Here is a 22565-nt window from a genome sequence, read left to right on the forward strand (position 1 = left end):
AGGACACACAGGCGGCGATAACCAATTGTACCAGTGCATCCATTTTAGGCCACCAATACAAGTCTCTGAGTCTCTGTTTTGTGCGTACAATGCCTTGGTGGCTCTCGTGTCCTAAGGATACCATGTGTGAGTGTAGCTTTACTGGAACAACTAACCTGTGACTCCCTCTCAGAATGAGTTGTTCATGTGCAGAAAGTTCATTTCTCACCTGGTAGTACGGCAACATGTTAGCAGGCAGGCCTTTGGATGAAGCTAGCCACCCGTCTGTCATGTAGTTGCGTAGCTGACGTAACTCTGGACAGGAAGTGCAGGCATCTGTGAAGTCAGACGAGGGAACAGCAGTCAGCAGGGCAGAGACAGCAGCAACCATCTCTGGTTCCGTGTCTGAGGTGCAGTCCTGTCCGTGTGGCAGTGGCAGGCGGGAAAGGCAATCTGCTGCATGGTTCTGAGCACCGGGTCTGTAGACAATATCATAGTTGAAGCAGAGTAGCCTGGCCGACCAGCGTGCTACTCTCATACCAGCTCTCCCCATGCCTTTTGTAGCCAAGAGTGTGGTCAAAGCTTGGTGATCAGTCCTTAAGGTGAACTTTGTTCCCCACAAGTAGGTTCTCCAACGCTCTGCAGCCCACACACAGGCCAAAGCTTCTTTTTCTACCACAGAGTACTTTCTCTCTGCAGCACTAAGAGAGCGCGAAGCAAATGCCACTGTTCTTTCAGTGTTGTCACGATGTATCTGTGTCAGCACCCCACCTATGCCATAGTCTGAGGCATCTGTAGACACTATGGTGGGCCGTGACGGGTCAAAAAGAGCGAGTGATGAACTGTCTGTGATGAGTAGTTTAACCTGCTGAAAACTACTCTGTGCCTCATCAGTCCATGTGAATGTAGCTCTGCGTAGCACATCTCTCATTGGTTCCACCACAGTTGCATAGTTCTGTATGAACTTGGAGTACCACGATGTTAGGCCAAGAAAAGACCTGAGAGTCACTGGATCACTGGGTGATGGAGCATCCCGAATAGCTGCAATGTGGTCATCATTTGGCAGCAGACGTTCCTTGCTTATGCTGTGTCCTAGATACGTTAGTTTTTCCTGGTAGAATTTGCATTTATCTGTGTTGAGACTTAGTCCAGCTTCCTGCAGTCGGTACAGTACTGCTTTCAGGCGGGTTTCATGCTCAGCACGGCATGAGGAGTAAATGATGATATCATCCAGATATGCCCCTGCACTCCAGGTAAATCTTTCAGCACCATGGACATCATCTTCTGAAATGCTGAGGGTGCTGATGCTAGCCCATAGCAAACTCGCTTGTACCTGAAAAGTCCCTCGTGAGTAATGAAAGCAGTCAGATCTCTGCTGTCCTCAGTCAGTGGAAGCTGGTAGTATGCATTAGCCAGGTCGAGGGTTGAGAATATGGTAGCTCCTCTGAGTTCTGAGAAGAGCTCCTCCATGTGTGGAATGGGGTAGCAATCCATTATGACGGCCTTGTTAGGCTCCCTGAGGTCTGTACACATCCTTATTTTAGATGAGTTCTTTCGTTGAGTCACAACGATCGGTGATACCCAGGGAGAGGCATCTATTTTTTCAATGATGTCAGCATCAAGAAGGCGCTTTAACTCTGCAGAAACAGCATCTCTGACTGAGAATGGAAGCCTTCTCAATTTCTGCTGCACAGGCTTCACCTCATCTTTCACTCTTACTTTGTGTACTACGTTCCTAACACAGCCCATAGGTAAAACTGTATTAACAGGTGCAGATGAAGTAGGTGTCGGTGTAGTAGGAGTTGCAGGTGGGGTTGTTATCTCTCTGACTGTGTGCTCTGACTTCAGTACCACTCTGTTTCTCATGATGACCATTTCCAGTGCCTCAAACAGGTCCAGGCCCAGCAGTATTGAACCTGACTTCACAATGAAAAGGGTAGCTGAGGCAGTATTTCCGTCATGGAATGCACGTAAATGCAGTTTCCCTAGTACTGGGATTCTCTGTCTTGAGTATGTGACTAAAGGAACCTTTGTAGGTTTCAGTGGTATGTGACTGAAATAGGTCTCGTACACATGAGCCGGCAGCAGTGACACTGAAGAACCAGTATCTACTATCATCTCAAATGACTGGTTAGCAGGAGAAAGTCCCAAATCTACAGTGCACATTATTTTCTTCTCTTTTGGGGCAGAATTATTCAGCAATAAAACAGTCAGTTCTGGAATAACGACCTCCCTCACTTCACGTTTTTGTTCTGAACGACACACTTTGGCAAAATGCCCAGTTTTTCCACAGGATTTGCATATTTTGTTTGTAGCAGGGCATTGTGTGGAATTGGCCATATGTTTATCTGAATCACATCTGTAACATCTTCGTGCTTGCTCAGACTTTCTCTCACCTTGCCTTTGTTTACTTGCAGCGGGACGTTTTTGTTCCCATTTTGGCGCGCTGATCTCTCTCACAGGCACTTCACTGTTGGAGAACTCAGCCACGTTGCGCGCCGCCATTTCCACCTGATTTGCAATCTGAATGGCTTTATCCAGTGTCAGTTTGTCTTCTAGCAGCAAGCGTTCACGTAGGCGTCCACTGTAGGCTTTTTCCACGATCTGATCACGCAGCATATCCTGTTCTGCATTTCCAAATTCACAAAAAACGAGCATTTCACGTAGCGCAGAGACGTACTGTGCAATTGTTTCATCATGTCTCTGGGCTCGTTGGCGGAACCTGTGTCTCTCCGCAATTACGTTTACCTTCGGCACGAAATGCGCCCGTAGTGCAGCCACGGCATGGTTGTATGTAGTTCCCGTTTCAGTCAATGTGTAGAATATCCTCTGTGCTTCGGTTCCGACGCTGTGTAGCAGCGTTGCACGTATACGGGTATCCGGCCACTTGGCTCCTTCCACGTCGATCACTAGCAGATAGTTTTTGAACATTTTTAGCCATGTTCCAAATGGCATAGTAGGTTCTCCCGGACACTGAAGAAAGGTGGGAGGTAAAGGAGTAGAAGCCACGGCCATCCTCGTCGCCAATTTGTTGTGTATTAGTAGAAAGAAATTAATGAAACAAGGGACAGAGGATACGGGTACTCAACTCTTTACTGTTCGTCATGCTTAACTGCCACAGCATCAACTCCCGGGCTTACTCTTCTTCTCTCAACATTGTATGTATACTCTGGTTACACTGCGCCCCCTATTGGCAGGAGTATATTAGAACACAACAGACGGGGGAGGAAAATTCAGAGGATGAAGAAGCAGAAAAATTACTTGTTTTGTAAAACGGACAGCACTTCAGTTTCAAGGAAAAGATGACACCATGTTTATGCATGACATGCAAAATATCTTGAAGCCCTACAACCACAAAAAGAAAAAGGTACAAGTATATTGTGTTGAAAATATGGCAAAAAGTCGTAATATCGTATAATGTATTGCTTCATCGAAACAGTGTTAAAATCACAAACTTGCCTTTTAGAGTCGCAGTCTTTTAAGAAAATAAAAGTTTTACACAGTGACTGACATTCTGTATGGGGGTTTCACACCTGAGCTGCTGCAGGGGGGGCGTTGAAAAGGGGATGAGTATGTCTGGCTCTCGGGGGGATGGTGTGTTAAGAGTCACAGTGTTAAAGAAAATCTGTTCAGAAAAAGTACCTAACTTTCTAGCTGTTGTAAAGTTGTCATACACAAACATTCTGTTTTGTTAAGAGCTACCAAAACATAGTAAACATCGCAATTATTCCCAAAACAAACTGGGAATGGGGACATCGATAACATATTTTAATGTTTAATTTTCTTCAGGGCCACCGTAGTGCACATTGATGAACACTTTAAAACAAAAATAATGCTTACAAGTGTAAATGAGCCGGATTTTAGCTTTGAGCTAATTTCCATCTATAGTCCCGTCACATACAGCATATAAGAACATGACATTTATATATATATATATATATACAGCAAAAATAAATACATGATATGCAGAAAGAGCATGAGCAGCATACAAGCATTTACAACATGGCAGTACAATGTAGCAGCTATGATATATAAAGTGCAAGATAAGATAAAAGCGCTACATAAAGTGCAAGAGGAGATACCCCTGTGTTAAAGTGCATTTATTTAGCGGTGATTACACGTCTGTTTGTTGCTCAACCATTCTTTAAGTTGACCTTTAAAACTATTGAGAGTGGGACAATCCCGTATCTCAGTTGGGGGGCTATTCCACAATGAGCTGCCTTTAATGGAGAGGACATTTTGTCCAAAGGTGGTCCGTCTGTGGTGGACTTCACAGTCTCCTCTGGTTTCTGACCTAGTGCTGCGTCCAGTGTGTTTTCTGTGGATGAATTCCCCCAAGGGGAGGGGGGCCAGCCCATGTAAATATTATTTAAAAAAAACCACATACTTTTAAAAGACTTAAAATTGTCAAAAACTCAAGAAATTGTGATTTTCAAGGATGGTACAGTGGTGGTATGACTGTGGCTTTCTGTCAAACACCTGGATAGCTCTCTTGAACAGCTGTTCTATGGGTTTCAGGTGTGTGGCACAAGCAAACGACCAGTTTGTAAAACAGTATTCAATGTGGGATAGAATCATACAGTGGAGATACCTCCAGCAGCATTGACAGTTAAGAAAAGGTCTAATTTGTTTAAAATGTTGCAAGTTGAATTTAATGGTATTGGATACTTTCTTGATATTTTTCTTAAAAGTCAAGTTTGAGTCCAATATGACACTCCCTGTTCAAGATACTTGCACTGGGAGACTAGTTCTATTTCTGCTCCATTTAAAAATACGTTAGATCCTTCGATTTTGATTGATTGTTTACTGAACATCGTCGTTTGCATCAACATGCATATTGTTTTTGTTGTACTCATACTGTCAATACGTAGATTGTATTATCTAGCTTTAGATAGAAGGTTTTTTCTTCCTCTTTGCATAATTTGCATCGGCAATCCTTTGCCAGTAGGTGTTTCCACAGTCCTTGCGGTTTTCCAATTGTTCAACTACTTGGGAGCTACTGTAAGCTATTTGTATTCGCATTTTAGCACATTACTTCCTGCAGTGATTCAGAAAGTATTGTGTTTGGGCTTTTATTGTGAAAGGGAGAACACTACTCAGAGCCAGACATAATTTCATAGAGAAAGCGAGTCTTATAGGGAGCCAATTTAAATGCTAATGTCGTCTTTATTCTACATCCATTACAAATTTGTGCAATCAACGACTTCATTATGATAAGTTGTCGACAGCCACTTTAAATGCAATCAAATGTATATTTCTAAGTGCTGACAACTTAAAAATCTTTACGTACAAATGACTGTATATTGAATATATTTCTGTACCCAGTGTTGAACAGGACCCAAACCTTTGAGAGATGAAACAGGACAAATCTGCTTTAATCAACTGCCAAGTAGTGAAGTCTGCAGGTATGCAAAGCCTTACAACTAAAACACTGATGGCTGGCTTACGCCTTAAACTTCATCACCTTTTAACAAGAGAGTAAGTATATAAAACGTTATTTTGTATATTTTACACATCAGCAGAAACAGAGAGATGGCAAGAAGGGGGGAGACAGTCTCCCCCACCTTTACAGACACTGTGTTTTAGAGAGAACAAATACAAGTGTAAGGTAAGTGTTTTTAAATTCCATCCCCCCTCTGTCTAGTGATAAGATGGCAGGAAGGGGGGAGGAGTGAGCAGGGCCAGGCTCACACACACACACACACACACACACACACACACACACACACACACACACACACACACACACACACACACACACACACACACACACACACACACACACACACACACACACACACACACACACACACACACACACACACACACACACACACACACACACACACACACACACACACACACACACACACACACACACACACACACACACACACACACACACACACACAAAAAGGCCTGACAGCCATAGGAAGAGGTAAGGGTGACAGTAAGGGAGTGTGTGCAGGCTAACTTAATCAACACTTTTGACTAGGAAGGCAAAAGGTGCTTTCTTTGTTCTGATCAGCTCCAATCTGCATACTCTGTCTGAATACATTGAGAGTTACTTTTGACTCTAATAGTGTTCCACTGGAGTCAGAGCTTTTTCTGAACTTATTTCTTAGCAGCAATTCGGTTTCTTTTTAATGGCCAAGGCGAATTTTAGCTTTTTTTCTCTTGCCAAGATACTTTTTGACACACTTTGAGGTATGCAAAACCTTAAAACTAGAACACTGATGGCTGGCTTATGCTGCAAACTTCATCACCTTTTACCAAGAGAGTAAGTATATAAAACGTTATTTTGTATATTTTACACATCAGCAGAAACAGAGAGAGAGATGGCAGGAGGGGGGGGGGGGGGGGGGGGGAGGGAGACAGTCTCCCCCACCTTTACATACACTGTGTTTTAGAGAGAACAAATACAAGTGTAAGGTAAGTGTTTTTAAATTCCAACCCTCCTCTGTCTAGTGATAAGATGGCAGGAAGGGGGGAGGAGGGGGCAGGGCCAGGCTCACACAGTCACCCGCACCCCCCCCACACACACACACACACACACTTTTCACACCTGTGAATACACATCACCCCCTCCTATCGAAGGATCTCAAACCTACTTGGGATATCACACCTCGAACAAAGGGAGGCGGGACTTAGCTCATTTGCATAATTGGGGGGAGGTGTGACCTGTCACTTTTTTATGCTTACTAATGAGATTGATGCGGCATGAATATAACTACTTACTTTATACACCTCAAAGATCTTCTATTCACACCAAGATGTTACATCCCCCTTGTGAAGCTGACAATTGAGCGGCCCAGACCAAGCAAGGAGGCAGAGGCAGCACGTCCCAAATATAACCCGGTGTGGGCATTTATTACAGCATGAACACAATACACACAGCCTCAATCCTGCTGCTGCTTTTCACGTGGGCACAGCCAGCCGCCAGGATCTCACACACACTCCCTCTCTAACAGCAAAATCCCAGAGCCCAAATGCCCAACCCAATCAACCCAACAGGACACAGGGGAGGGGGGAGGAGACAACACAGGGCACCAGGTGCACACAATCAACGACAGACATGGGGGAAGAGGAACACTTTTCAACAACAAAAAACTAAACACTAAACAACCCGTAACGGAGGCCGAGATATATGAGCCCAGAGATCACCTCCGTGACACCCCTTCTTTCGAAAATAAAGTATCGCTGCATTTCAAATTACATTCATATGCCTTAAAAAACTGTATAAATTAAAGTCTAAGACACTATATCAACCACTACATAAGTACCACTGATGGAATATAAACTGGTAAATCAACATTTAGTTAATTCTTCTGGGGTATAACCTTACATTCTAAACGGAAGAGCTCACCCGTTGAACCAAAGATGTTTTGCTCGGCTTGCAGAGTCACCCCCCTTTTTCCTCGACTAGGGTAGGGAGCTGACATGACAACGGTAAAATGCTTCCTCTTTCCACGCACGGATGATAATGCAATCAAATAATTAGCGCGCATGCCAATGCTGGCTCTCCAAAGCAGATATTAACGTCGCTCTCAACGTTCCCACTCATCCATCCCAGTGGAACTCCTTCAGCCTCAGGTGGGAGTCAAGTAAAACATTTTTAATGTTTTTTTTTTTAAAACAACGTGTGCACCGGCTACATGGGTAAGTAATATCGCTGTCCTCAGTCCAAATCACCCACTACTCGGGGAGATCCCCTCATGCGTTTGCCCTTTACACCATCTAGTGTTCACATACAACATTACATAATATTGTAACACCGCTCAACTAGAAAGAAGAGAAAAATAAGAAAGAAGAGGAGACTCCTTTAGGAGCACGGCGTTCCTAAATCAAAGAGGAACTATTAGCCCAGTCCCACACCCGGAGTCCTAGGTATCACACCAAGCTTCATAGTAATGAAACGTTCTCCTAACCGAAAACTGCGTGCATCCACAATGACGTCAAGCTGTGTTACAGCCAGTGTTGGGAGTAACGCGTTACTTGTAACGGCGTTACGTAACGGAACTACTTTTTTCCGTAAATAATAACGTAACGCGTTACCTTTCCCATTCAGTAACGCCGTTATTGTTACTGTGGTGCTAAGGGGCTCGTTACTCGTTACTATCTGTGGTCCAAATGGACGGTTTCTCCCTGCTGCGCAGAGCGTTGCAGCGGAGCCTGTCTGCTGCCTGTCAAGAGTGTCAGTGGTAAATAGTCATCATGAGTGAAAGACGGGACTGTCACCATAGACATCTAAAATAATAGACTTAGCTTCTACTGCTTGGTCGCGTCAGCGCCAGTAGCGGTAGAAGCTACATCTATTCTTTTAGATGTCTATGGTGCACACTATGAACCAATGCGTTGAAAATGAGCGATGATTGGTTGACATAGGTTAAAGTTTCAGGCTAAGCCAATCAGAAACAGACATGGGCGGGTCTTCTTGCCTATAGGGAAATAAACACAGTCACACACACACACACACACACACACACACACACACACACACACACACACGCGACAACGTACAGCAGCACACAAACTCAAAAACAACACAAGAGCGAAAATACAGCATGGAAAATAACGACGAGACCAACAGCAGAAGTTTCGCAGGTTGGAAATATAAGCATTATTTTACCTTTATAGGAAAAAAAGATGAAAAAAATATAAGTGTCAAATGTAAACTGTGTGCAGGACACAAAACGCTGGCTTCCTCATGTACCAGCAATGCCAACCTCATGAAACACCTAACAAAAGTGCATGGGACTATTAAACTAGTCGCCAAAGATGATGATCCCACTACCGCCTCTACCTCCAGTGACACAGATGGAGCACCTCCACAGGCAAAACAGGCAAAAATCGATTTCAAATTGCCACAGCATGTCATCACCCAGAGGCAACTAAACAAATTAATAGCCAGGTATGTTGTTGAAGAAATGCTGCCCCTGTCAACTGTTGAGTCAGTCGCCTTCAGAGAACTAGTTGGCAAAATTCCAGTGACAGTGAAAGCAGGGATACAGTGCAGAAAGACATTTTCCAAATACCTGGACACTGAATATGCTAAAATGGAAGATGAGGTCAAAAATACTTTTAAAGATTTAGAATACCTCTCTACCACTGCAGATATATGGACTGCACATAACAAAAGTTTTCTTGGTGTAACTGCACACTGGATAAACCCACAGAGTATGCAACGTGGAAAAGCAGCCCTGGCTTGCAGAAGATTCAAAGGTCGGCATACATATGAAAGTATTGCAACTGAGCTAGATAACATTCACTCATCTCATGGCATATCACAAAAAATTACAGCAACAGTCACAGATAATGGCTCTAACTTTGTCAAGGCCTTCAGAATGTTCCAAAAACAAGAGGAGGATGAAGATGTGGATGCAGAGGATGATGAGGTGACCTTTACAAATATAGGGGATGTATTGCTGGATTTAGCTGCTAATGATGAAGATCTAGATGTGATCACCTTACCCCCACATCAGAGATGTGCATCACACACACTAAATCTCATCTCATGCACTGATGTGGATAAGTGGTTGCTCTCAACACCTGAAACAAAGACAGTCTACAGAAATGCTACGATAAAGTGTGCAGGGTTGTGGAACAAGGCCAGTCGGTCACCACAGGTCTCGGAGCTCGTGGACGAGATTATTGAGAAGAAGCTGCTAGTACCTTGCACAACTAGGTGGAATTCATTTTATGATGCCCTGGCTCGAATTTCTGGGATACCAGTGGTGGAGTTGAACACCATCTGCTCCAAACTCCAGATGAAATGTCTCAGTGAAAGGGAACTTCAGTTTCTCAGAGAGTACTGTACCGTCATGCATCCACTTACAGTGGCACTGGACATTCTTCAGGGAGAAGAGAATTGTTATTATGGCACACTCTTACCCGCACTGGAAACATTGATGTCCAAGACTCTGGAAAAGAAGAATGGACTACAAATCCTTGTTGGCCTACCAGATGCAATTGTGCAGGTAAGAACTGTGATTTATTTAATCAATTTAATCAATCAGCCTCTTGCTTTGCATTTTATAAACGTCACTCATGTGTGCATAGGCTGTGTGACAGTGTGATTGATATGTACTGTATGTGTGAAACAATAAACCTGCAAAGCATTTTAGCTGTAAAGTGTGCAATGTACATGTTGTACACCATATACAGTAGGTTAGGCCTACACATTCTGTGTCCCTAAAAAAAATGCTCATTATGAAACTAGGCATATAATGTATAATGCAATTGTTAAAAAAAAAAAAACTGCTCATTATGTACAACTCAAATGATTTTTTTGTCTTTTGCACTCTTATACATCATTTCAGTCAATCAAAACAAGATTTACAACGGTTCTTGCAAGTGAAGATGCTATCCTGGCTGCTGTGACACTACCCAAGTTCAAGCTACGTTGGTTGCGTGACCAGGAGAGGAAAGACCAGGCCAAGGCAAGTCTGCTCGCAGAATGCCGCAAACGGATCCTGGAGCAGGAGCAGCAACCAGGTACAAGTGCACCCAACCCAACACCACAGCACAGCGCAGGGTCTGCCAAAGAGGCAGAGTTCTTTTCCTTCTCAGAGGATGAGGAATCCTCAGCTGAAACGGAAGTAGCTGATTACCTCAAATCAGGAGCAACAGGTTTAGAAAGTCTCAATCAATTTCCTTTGATAAAGAAAATATCTCTTAGATATAATGCAGCCACTCCATCCAGTGCCCCAGTAGAAAGACTCTTTAGCCTGGGGAGCCTGATTCTGTCTCCGAAGAGGAACAGGCTATCAGATCAAAAGTTTGAGAGGCTTCTCCTTTTGAGGTACAATCATTGGCTTGAGCGCTAGGAAGGAAGACTTTAATGGATGGATGTTTTCTGGGAATGCTGATATGTTTATTTTGAGAGGGGTAGATAGAGCGATAACAAATATTTAACACTACCTTCTGCTGGTCTAAAGAGACTGAAGGACTCTTGGTGTATTGTGTTAGCCTACTTATGTTTTGGTTGAATACCTAGTGTTATGCATTGCATTGCATAGACATTGCAGTCTTACTGAAAAGCATCTCAGGGTATCTGTACCGGTATCTTTACTTGAAAGGCTGAAAGCACTTTTTTCATAAGTTTATCCAACAATATTGATTTTGTTTATGCTAAATGGCCAGATGTGAGGTAAATTATTTTATATACTGTTCATTTATCCTTATTTGTTATTTACTGTTATTTGTGATGAGACTGAACATAGTTTATCTGCCAATGTTGAAGATGTCTTCAATTGATTTTTTTTTGTAATGCCAGTCTGACAGTTTATTTATTTTTTTGTTACACTGCCAAAAGAGTGTTGTTGTTCAATTGTTGTTACACTGCCAAAAGAGTGCAGTTGTTTTACTTGCACATTGCCAAAATTGTATTGTTAACTTTAAACTACTATAAGAATGTATTAGAAAGTTGAGGCTACAATAAAGATGCCTGTCAAAATTTCCAAACATCTATTTTGTCTTTATTGTACCACTACATTTCATTATGATAGTTGCTACAATGATAGCAGGTTGTCTTTTCTCTCACTGTGACACAGAAAAAAACACAAAACCTTTTTAAATTTGTTTTTATTATTTAAAGTAAAGTAAAGTAACTAGTTATAGTTACTTTTATAATTTAGTAACTTGTAACGTAACTAGTTACTTTTTCAGAGCAGTAACTAGTAAAGTAACCAGTTACTTTTTAAAAGTAACTTGCCCAACACTGGTTACAGCAAAACATCACCAACGGCAGCAGCAGTGGCGACCGGCCCATAGGAGCGCTAGGGGCGCCGCCCCCCCGCTTTCCACATGTTTGATTGTCATTCAAAATTCAAAATAAATTAAAAAATATATTTCCAAAAAATATTATTTTTTTATTTTTAAAGAACGAGGTAAATATGATATAGTTGGTATCAGTAAAATGTACAATCTACAATAAAATCTCGTTTAAAATTGTTTTACGATGTCTAAAGTTACTGATAAGTCACATGTTTCCTGCCTGGCCGCAGCGTGTATCATTACCCTCTCTCGTCCGGGCGGTAGAAAGGAGCCCTCAGCCAGAGCAACAGCAGCCAACAAGTGTGCAGGCTTAAACGCCAATCGCCCTGCATTCTCTGAGAACTGCCGTTCAACTTGAGAGGTAGAGACAGGAAAAACTAGGACTATTTTTATTAGGTGCAGCAGATTGGGGTACATTCTTCCCTTCGCCAACAAGAATCTGGACCATAATGGGAGGAAGGTTTCCCTACTATGGTGACGCACAATGTCGTATGTAGACAGTTCAGGCATGCCACAAGACATGTGAATGGGTATTTTGATCGCGTTTTGAAAATTGGGCGATATAAACGAGCAGCAAACTTTGAACTTCCGTCTGCGATCGCCGGTAGTCAAATAAGTCTGCACAGAGGTCTTTGACAGCTAACAACACAGCGCTAACTGCCTAGCACTAGATAATAATAAAAAAAGAACACAACTGCAACATAACTCAGGGTTCTTACACCTTTTCCAAAGTCAAATTCAAGCACTTTTCAAGCATTTTCAAGGTGCATTTTCAAGCTTTTCAAGCAGCGTACAGCTGTTGTAAATTACATATTTATATGCACATATTTATACTCAAATGATTATTTCCCTACCTCACATTAAATCCGATGTTCTTTATGCTATAAACAACCAAATGTGTGTTTCGTAATAGCATTCTACATAAGGATGACAAATTAAAGATAAGAAAACAAAGTTTAATATTGTAAAATGAGTGACCCATATCATATATAGTAGACTGGGCATCCCATATAACCTGGCTGAGCCAATATAAAACAATCAGCCAACTAACTTTTCAATAAATTCTTCATTAACATTTTTGAGGTCCTTTTTGGGTGGCAGTAAACATACGGCTCTCCAAGGTTAGGACAAAACCATTGAAACACAAAGCTGATATAAAAAAAAGTGTGTGCAGGGATCCTCTTTCTGTGTAAGGGTTTTGGAGGTTTCCAGGGAATTTTTTGCAGAATATGAAACTTTTATTGCCAAAATCTCCCGATAAATACATGTTTGAAGCTTGTAAAGGGAAGATGACAGCTCTCCCTCGCACTAATGCTTTTATGTAGCGATGCTCCCCCCTCCCTCCCGCTGACATTATGAATGTATGGCGTATAGCAGGGGTCGGCAACCTTTTTGATATGAAGTGCCAAGTCCGCCCCTTTGTAGCATATTATTTCGATGAGAGATGAGCAGATCGCCACTGGGCTTTCAACTAAATACACAGCCACGCAAAAACTGCGGCATTTGTACAGCTCCTTATGGTTACTGCAATTAGTGAAGTGCTTTCCTCCGTGGTAAAACGATCAGCACTGCACCACAGAGGAAAGCGGCAGAAAGTCAACTGGAGATAAAGAGAGCGGGGCTGCGTTGCGTGCATGGCTTCCTTCTGCAGGTAACGGGGAGACGAGCTCTGGCGGCGGTCTCGCGTTCAGGATCGGAAAATTAATTTAAATATTTTGCACACTTATTCCACTTATTCCTAGTGTGCCACTGGTTATGCCAATGCTGGCACGCGTGCCAGGGGTTGCCGACCCCTGGCGTATAGTAATCATAGATAACACGGCAGGGTCCGTTACAGTTTGTTTTCATCTGATTTCAAATAAACAAAGTCTTGGCTTTCAGAATATTAAACTTTTTTCGGCAAATTCAGATGATAAATACAACTTTGAAGCTTGTAACGGCATAATTACAAGCGGAGAACGGAGTAACTTTACGTCAAAGCAGGCATAACAACAGCCGGTGTTTCTCGTGAGTGTTTTCCCCGGGAAACTAACACAATACACACAAACGCAAAAATACACAAACACACACTCGCGAGCTTCCCCCAGACCATTAATACAAACTAAAATATGTTTCCTCCGTTAGAAAGCTAGGAATATCCTCTTTCCAACAGTGTATAACTCAAAATGTGTCTTCGGGTCAATGTGACTGATTTCGATGGAGCAAGTTTAGGCACGAAAAATACTGCCAGTAGAAATACATTGCTTTTATGTGCTTCATCCTCTGAAAACCACAGGATGGCGACTGTCGCACATACTGACATAGGTACGCTCCTTTTTATTATTGTCACCTGCATAAGCAATAATCCACATCGAGTTCGCTAACGTTACTAGCTTAAACAAACGTAACATGCAACGTTAGCCTAATCCAAAATGCTCTACTACGGCTTACCTTTCATATTGCTCGTCAGCGCAGACTCTCCCATCGCGAATAATTGAAATTCTTTGTGGCAAACTGTGCAGAAGGCGAATCGTTGGGTTGATCGTCGTTTTAGCCACAGCTTGTATTTCTTTTCGGATAGCCAACGCTCGTTAAAACAGCAACCTCCTGGCATACTGTCATTCTCTCATTAGAATGCCCAGGTCACACAAATAAAACACTTGCAGGTCGCGCGCATAGCGCGGGAAGGCCGGAGCGGAGCTGTTTTATATAGAAGCGAAGCAACTAAGCGCGCTCCGACTTCTTTATTTTCTTTTAATCTAAAAAGCGAACTATTCAGTCAGACAGCAATTTATTGTAAAAGTAAAGCATTTACAATTTCAAGCACTTTATCTCAAATCCAAGCACCATTCCCAAAATTCAAGCACTTTTCAAGTCATGAAAACACCTCGTAAAAATTCAAGCATTTTCAAGGATTTCAAGCACCCGTACGAGCCCTGATAACTTATCCAAGTAGTAACAAAAACACTTCAAAATATTATAATTATGCATTACCATACGAGCAAGAAATAGTAATGTTATCCATAAAATTACACTTAAAGCTGGACAAATGAAAAACTTAACGGCAAACAGGATCATCACAAAACCTTACCTCACCTCAGCCTTTTCTTGAGCGGAGAATCAGCTAGCTTGGTCCTAGACCGTCCTACGCACACGGACGCGTGAGGGGGTGGGCGGAGATAGGTCATAGACTGATGTCAACTGTCATCATAGACCGTTCGAGCGGTGCATTCCAGGCTCAAATCAAGCGCACCGCTGATTTTTTTTTCCTCCTTCAAAATATGCTGGTGTTGAAGCCGTGTCAGAAAAGAGGCAGACTGCTAAACCACAAAACTTAGTCAGAGAGGGCATCAAGGCCACTGTGGCCTTATGGCAGATATCATTTTTAAGGGCACAAGGCCAAAGTGGGAGGGCCATGGCCCTCGTGGCCCTCGTGAAATTCCTGCCCTGGACGAGAGTGAGAATGGAAAGAAAAACGCTATTTGTTGTTTGTTTATATCACAGTCTGTTCTTCTTCTCTGTCTTCCGGTTTTTCCGGTTGTTGCCTCTTTTGAATAATGAATACACACTACCGCCGCCTGCTGGTAAGGAGAGTTATTGCCACTCACGCATGTGCAGTTCATACGTGCTCGGCTCGGATTTGCGGTGTGTTCCAGTGCGCGAAGTCGGCAAATACGCAGGAGAGTCCGGCGACGCAACAGTCGGTGTCGGCTTCGGCGAATTCTCAGGTGACTGGCCGGTGTATCTGGGCCTTTAGTGGCAGCAACAACTCGAGCGCAGGCCCTCCGCTACACCTCCCTATTCGAAAGCTCAGCGTCGGCTATCAAAGATCTCTCAAGCCTTACTTCTGGTATCAATCACCATATTCAAATCCCATCTAAAAAACCTCACAAGTTCAAATCAGCTATCACTATAGTGCTCCCCATTATTTATTTATTTTGTGTCCACTTGATTGTCCTGTCTATGCTCGTTGCCTCCTAGCATTTGCCTCCAATGTCATATTCATGCTGTGCGTATTGCACTTCAATTAAAGTCACCGTTTCATGCTCTCATATGCATTTCATGCATTTGACCCAGGAAGGGTCTGCGTCTCAGGCTGTTGATAAGCCGGGATACGATATCCATGCATCACTGTACTCAAGCTAACGGCTCATGTGCATCTCACTGCCTACACCTCCTTCACTCGCCCGGACATCAGCTCCCTCCGTACAGGCAATCATGGGTGTCGCAGCCATTATGTGAGGGTGGGACAAGTCCCCCCCACTTTTTCAAATGATTAGTTTAGACCCCCCCACTTTTACCATGTGGAAAGTCCGTGAATCGGTCTATCCACTCGCCGCACTTTGTAGAGCGCTGTGTCTTCACTATCAAATCCATTCCACTTGCTTTTTGAGAGAATGCCCAAATCAATGAAACTCCGTACCATGTTTTCACTGGTACTTTGTACCAAGGCAAATTCTCCCATAGCGCGTGCATGTTCAAGGAGTGTTGCCATAGTTGGACAGCCCAGATCTGTTGTATGAAGCAATGCGTAGCAGAGGTAAGGCACACACACCAAATGTTCAGGAAATGGTTAATTCAGCGAAAATCAAAGCTGACGATCTCTTGGTTTGATATGTTTTGTCCCCTAGACAACATGGACATAAGAACATTTTTTTTTCAAAAGCGTCTCACTTCTTGAGAGGAGTTTCGTCTTTAAGTCATGATAGAGAAATACAAATACTGAATAGTTTAGATGAGAAAAGGCATCGAAATGCCAGGTTACTAGTATTTATTATGTAAACAGGGAACATGAATAACCCGATCTCTCTGTGCTCATGTAAACACCATGATGTCCATGTAGCGATGCAGTCAGTGTGTTTTACTGGAGCCTCAGTTCGAATAGAGATTATTTTCTGATTTCTTTAACTTCGGTACTCTCTCTCAAAATGGTAATGTGCATTATGTTTTAATTATACTTCTTATCATTCAGAAGCTTTTTGTGTGTGTTTATGTTTTACTGAGTGCTTCTAGGCAATTTTCATCCCAGTATTCAGTTAACTATTTATTTTCTATGCACATTACATAGACTAGCTAATATTCTGCCTACTGCTTGGGACTTTGAGTATTCAAAATGTCCAATGTCACAGACTGGGACTTACTTTAGAGTCAGTTGTATTTACATTCAGTATGACCTGTTATGATTCAATGTGAAAGAGTATACTGCTCAATAAATAATGATCACTTCACCACCTCTCTTGACATCTAGGTGCTTGAAAGTGAGTCAGAGGCAGAACACAGGGACAGTGGAGAGAGGTCCATTGCTGAGGTGAGTGATGAAAGGGAAATGACAGTTTAGAGTCAATTGTGATGTGGAGTCTCATCCCAGAATTTTAAGGAAATCAGTGGGGATATTGAACAGGAAACATTTCAGTCAAGGGGCATCATATGACAAATATAGACGGAAGAGCAACATTTATTTGAACATTCAAGTCAATGATACCATTCCTAGGTGAACTTAACATCTGTATGGAGTCAGATCAGTCTCAATATTAATAAATGCTCACAGAAGGATTCACAAATGTATTTTGCGATTAATATATAAATGACTCTCCACAACAATATCTCTCAATGCACTCACAAATATTTATTGTTGTATATAAATGTAAAAAAAATGGGCATTTAAGCTGCTTTTTATTAATTCAAAGACGGCTCTGAATTCATAATCAAATATGTTTCCTTTCTTTACTACTGGATGAAATTACAAAATGTACCCATCATTTTCTTCATGCTAGTATAGCCACATAAAAGTATCAAACCACCTGTTAAAATGCACCAGAATACAGGAAATCTATTTATTTTCTTCGTGGTGGGGGACCCCCACACCCCCCGTTAAAAATGTCCCCCCCCCACATTCAGGATGCTTCCTACGCCCATGATTTACATTAATAATTTTACACGCAGCATCTATTACACGTCTGTCTGTCCTGGGAGAGGGATCCCTCCTCTGTTGCTCTCCCTGAGGTTTCTCCCATTTTTCCCTTTAAACTGTGGGTTTCTCTAGAAGTTTTTCCTTGTACGGTGTGAGGGTCCAAGGGTGTCGTATTGTCATACTGATATTCTGTACAAACTGTGAAGTCCACTGAGACAAATGTAACATTTGTGATATTGGGCTATATAAATAAACATTGATTGATTGATGATTGATAATTGAATAAACACCCTTTGCACCCAGGGCCGGTAACATTTTTGCATTTGCCCTGTACGATGGGCGCTGTAAGTGATGAAAGTTGGGGATGTTGACTTATCAGGCGCCCGCAGCTCACAGCCAAAGTGCGAGCGAGCCTCCGAGCGAGCAAGAGAGAGAGAGAGAGGGCGCGCATCGGTACCACGGATTGTTGTTGGATTGAGGCTGATAACTACAGCTCAGTGAGGTAAAGGACTCGGAGTGTTTAGATAGTTCACTTTAGTCGAAGTTATCTCAGTGGGTCTCAAACGGTTTGGTCACAATGTATGTAAACAAATATTTCCAAGGCACTCCTTTATAATTATTAGGATAAATAAAAACAGGTTTGAAATCATTCCAATGTATACTATAGGACAGTAAACCAAACATATCGTTTAAAGATATTACAAAATCTGCATGAATAAATAAATGGTAACTAGGTAAAATAAGATATGAATGAACAACAAAAATAAAATACGTTACATTAATTTGTTATTGGGTATGGGTTGTGTTCACATACTTATTTGGTTATTAAAATGTAAACCAATCTTTTTCATATGGGTGTTTTAGAGTTGTACCCCCTAGATCTAGTCTCTAGTAATTCTGCTCAAAGTGCACTAGATTGAAGCATTTTACTTTAAAATGTTAAAAAAAGAGGATGTGACGTCCACCCCGCAATTAAAACGTGTTCATACAATACTGAATACATTTGAAACCTTCTTTATGTATATAACAAACATGTCAATACGTTTCAGTTTTTGTAGTGTATTGGTCTTTTGTAGTGATTTTTCATTTATTCTTTATATATTCTATTGTGTGTTGCTTGGAGGGGGGGGGGGGGGGGCACCAAATCATAATCTCGCCTAGGGCACCAAAATGTCTAGGGACGGCCCTGGGCAGACACTACAGGTGAATACAATAAAATGTGTTTCTAATAACGTCATCACAATCGCCACATTGATATGCAAATTAGGCGTCAACTAGGCCTAATTAAAATGCGCTGATTTGCATGCAGTTACCAAGGCATTGCAGGCGAAAAGGATAAAACAAAAAACAAACCTATCACCTCCCAACTTCCCCAGATAGTTACATACGTCAAGTCAGTATTTTCACCCTGAAATGTTATGTTTAAATGCAGATTAGCTTTAAATCTATAGATGAATTCAGACATGGTAAAACGAACACCATTTATTTGTGTTTTTGGAAGTTTTCTTTCCATTAGAGTGAAAGAAAACATGGAAGCAAAATAGACCAAAATAACAAAATGTACAAGTACACGAAAAAACGATTTTTTTATAAACAGTAACTTCATGATTTTGATTGTTGACTGCTCATTTAATAACTATTAATTGTACTAGTTTGTTGTTTGCTCTTGTGCGTAATGAATAATAAGGAAGACCATTGTCTCTGTGTTAACTGATTATTTTGTAGAATTCTGTTGAGTATTAAAAAATTGCGTGAGTGTGAGGGTATTCAAATAAATTGGTCAGTAAGTCAGAGCTGTGCAACTATATATCACTTTTTGTTTTAAACATTTTTTTATAAATTATTATTAAGTGCCCTTTTTCTCACTTGAGCAGTGAGCCCCCCAACATGTCTGTGCACGTCCCTGTTGCCAGGGTTAGATATTTTAATCTGTCCTCTCTGTTGAGTTTTGTAAAAAGTTGAGAATTCTGTTTTAAACGTTTAGACAGACCAGGCAAAGCAAGTTTATTTGTAGCGAACCCTTCAACAATGCAATACTAAGTGATGTACATGAGACAAGATATAAATGAGGCCATATACAAAGACATGTAAATAGGATTTTAACAGAGTTATTTAAAATAAAAGATGAAACAGAATAAGACATCAAACATTAGCGTAAACAAGACACTAAGTAGTGGTTAATAGGAAAAAAAACTGCAAACCAGGTTTATGAGCTAGCTAGGAATCGCTTGCAATCTCATGTTTTCAGAGAGGCCCAGTACCCAGGTTCTGTAAATCATTTTGACATTTTAAGGCATCAGGTTCCAACACAGCTCAGGTTCTCCTCTGATGACTCACACACCCACAGCTGGATGTGTAATCTTTTATAAATGAAACTTCAAAAAAGTAAACCAATAAGGCAGATTATTTCCCCTTATAGTGTGGTAAAGAGAGTATTTGGTAAACGTTAGCTGACTGGACTTCCTGTGTGTCAGATGTTGGTGAGCACAGAGCTGCTCAGTATGGCAACAGTGAGGGTCCCCGGCAGGTCGTTATCACGGCGATCGCCCTTGCCCCTCAGGTGGAGCGTCTGCTGGAAATGACCCTGCTCACCCGGCAGGGTCACCTGACCCAGGAAGGAGTCCATCAACACGTTGTGGTTGTAGATCTGAGGGACAGTGAGAGGAATCCATGAGACCACAACACTCACAGTTCCCTCCAGCTGTGCTTTACTGCATACTTCTACCCCACTACACTGTGTACAATTATGAGGCAAGTTGTATTTTTGAGGATTATTTTTATTATGTAACAAATACAGTGCTCTTGGTCAATCCAAAATGTTAATGAACCTCAAACCTGAATATAGAATAAAGTCAAAGTGAGGTTTTTTTTTTAGGAGAAAATGTTCCCATTTGACTGGTTTATTTTCATGTGTTATAGTGAGAATAGTAAACAAACAACTCAAAATGTAAAAATAAACATTTCTGACCAAAAATGTAAAAGAAATACCACACAGTATACCAATATGGCCACCCTTCTCTTCAATAACAGTCACAAGCCTTCCATTGATGGAGCCTGTCAGTTTCTGGATCTGTTGACGATCAACCAGAGCCTCCCAGACTCTGTTCAGAGAGGAGTTTCCTTCACTGTAAATCTCCCTTTAAGAAGGGCCCACACGTTATCTATAGGGTTTAGGTCAGGTGAGGAAGGGTTTAGGTCAGGTGAGGAAGGGTTAAAGTCAGATGAGGAAGGGTTTAGGTCAGATGAGGAAGGGTTTAGGTCAGGTGAGGAAGGGTTTAGGTCAGATGAGGAAGGGTTTAGGTCAGGTGAGGAAGGGTTTAGGTCAGATGAGGAAGGGTTTAGGTCAGATGAGGAAGGGTTTAGGTCAGGTGAGGAAGGGTTAAAGTCAGATGAGGAAGGGTTTAGGTCAGATGAGGAAGGGTTTAGGTCAGGTGAGGAAGGGTTTAGGTCAGATGAGGAAGGGTTTAGGTCAGGTGAGGAAGGGTTAAGGTCAGGTGAGGAAGGGTTTAGGTGAGGAGGGGTTAAGGTCAGATGAGGAAGGGTTAAGGTCAGGTGAGGAAGGGTCAAGGTCAGATGAGGAAGGGTTTAGGTTAGATGAGGAAGGGTTTAGGTCAGATGAGGAAGGGTTTAGGTCAGGTGAGGAAGGGTTTAGGTGAGGAGGGGTTAAGGTCAGGTGAGGAAGGGTCAAGGTCAGGCGAGGAAGGGTTTAGGTGTGGAAGGGTTAAGGTCAGGCGAGGAAGGGTTTAGGTCAGGTGAGGAAGGGTTTGGGTGAGGAAGGGTTTAGGTCAGGTGAGGAAAGGTTACGGTCAGGTGAGGAAGGGTTTAGGTCAGGTGAGGAAGGGTTTAGGTCAGGTGAGGAAGGGTTTAGGTCAGATGAGGAAGGGTTTAGGTCAGGTGAGGAAGGGTTTAGGTCAGATGAGGAAGGGTTTAGGTCAGGTGAGGAAGGGTTTAGGTGAGGAAGGGTTTACGTCAGGTGAGGAAAGGTTACGGTCAGATGAGGAAAGGTTACGGTCAGATGAGGAAGTGTTTGGGTTAGGTGAGGAAGGGTTTAGGTTAGGTGAGGAAGGGTTTAGGTCAGGTGAGGAAGGGTTTAGGTCAGGTGAGGAAGGGTTTAGGTCAGGTGAGGAAGGGTTAAAGTCAGATGAGGAAGGGTTTAGGTCAGATGAGGAAGGGTTTAGGTCAGATGAGGAAGGGTTTAGGTCAGATGAGGAAGGGTTTAGGTCAGGTGAGGAAGGGTTAAAGTCAGATGAGGAAGGGTTTAGGTCAGATGAGGAAGGGTTTAGGTCAGGTGAGGAAGGGTTTAGGTCAGATGAGGAAGGGTTTAGGTCAGATGAGGAAGGGTTTAGGTCAGGTGAGGAAGGGTTAAAGTCAGATGAGGAAGGGTTTAGGTCAGTTGAGGAAGGGTTTAGGTCAGATGAGGAAGGGTTTAGGTCAGGTGAGGAAGGGTTTAGGTCAGATGAGGAAGGGTTTAGGTCAGATGAGGAAGGGTTTAGGTCAGGTGAGGAAGGGTTAAAGTCAGATGAGGAAGGGTTTAGGTCAGATGAGGAAGGGTTTAGGTCAGATGAGGAAGGGTTTAGGTCAGATGAGGAAGGGTTTAGGTCAGATGAGGAAGGGTTTAGGTCAGGTGAGGAAGGGTTAAGGTCAGGTGAGGAAGGGTTTAGGTGAGGAGGGGTTAAGGTCAGATGAGGAAGGGTTAAGGTCAGGTGAGGAAGGGTCAAGGTCAGGCGAGGAAGGGTTTAGGTGTGGAAGGGTTAAGGTCAGGCGAGGAAGGGTTTAGGTCAGGTGAGGAAGGGTTTGGGTGAGGAAGGGTTTAGGTCAGGTGAGGAAAGGTTACGGTCAGGTGAGGAAGGGTTTAGGTCAGGTGAGGAAGGGTTTAGGTCAGATGAGGAAGGGTTTAGGTCAGGTGAGGAAGGGTTTACGT

General features: G+C 42.5%; 2 protein-coding genes across 4 annotated transcripts in view; one reads left to right on the top strand and one right to left on the bottom strand.

Moving 5' to 3' along the window:
- Nucleotides 1-22565, top strand: part of LOC307035543 (uncharacterized protein) — a 234091-nt gene that overhangs the window by 199647 nt on the left and 11879 nt on the right. Inside the window, exons 2-4 of the mRNA XM_079675018.1 lie at nucleotides 7951-9956; nucleotides 10299-15190; nucleotides 16982-17041. Of these exons, the coding sequence (XP_079531144.1) occupies nucleotides 8544-9956; nucleotides 10299-10805 (1920 nt within the window). The 5' untranslated portion in view covers nucleotides 7951-8543 and the 3' untranslated portion in view covers nucleotides 10806-15190; nucleotides 16982-17041. The remainder of the gene's footprint in view (nucleotides 1-7950; nucleotides 9957-10298; nucleotides 15191-16981; nucleotides 17042-22565) is intronic.
- Nucleotides 19112-22565, bottom strand: part of LOC307035544 (calpain-5-like) — an 84826-nt gene continuing 81372 nt past the window's right edge. For all 3 annotated transcript variants that reach the window (XM_079675021.1, XM_079675020.1, XM_079675019.1), the window contains one exon: nucleotides 19112-20291. In XM_079675021.1, the coding sequence (XP_079531147.1) occupies nucleotides 20233-20291 (59 nt within the window). In that variant the 3' untranslated portion in view covers nucleotides 19112-20232. The remainder of the gene's footprint in view (nucleotides 20292-22565) is intronic.

Source organism: Notothenia rossii (assembly GCF_949606895.1).
Source record: "Notothenia rossii genome assembly, chromosome: 4".
In the NCBI taxonomy this organism is placed as follows: Eukaryota; Metazoa; Chordata; class Actinopteri; order Perciformes; family Nototheniidae; genus Notothenia; species Notothenia rossii.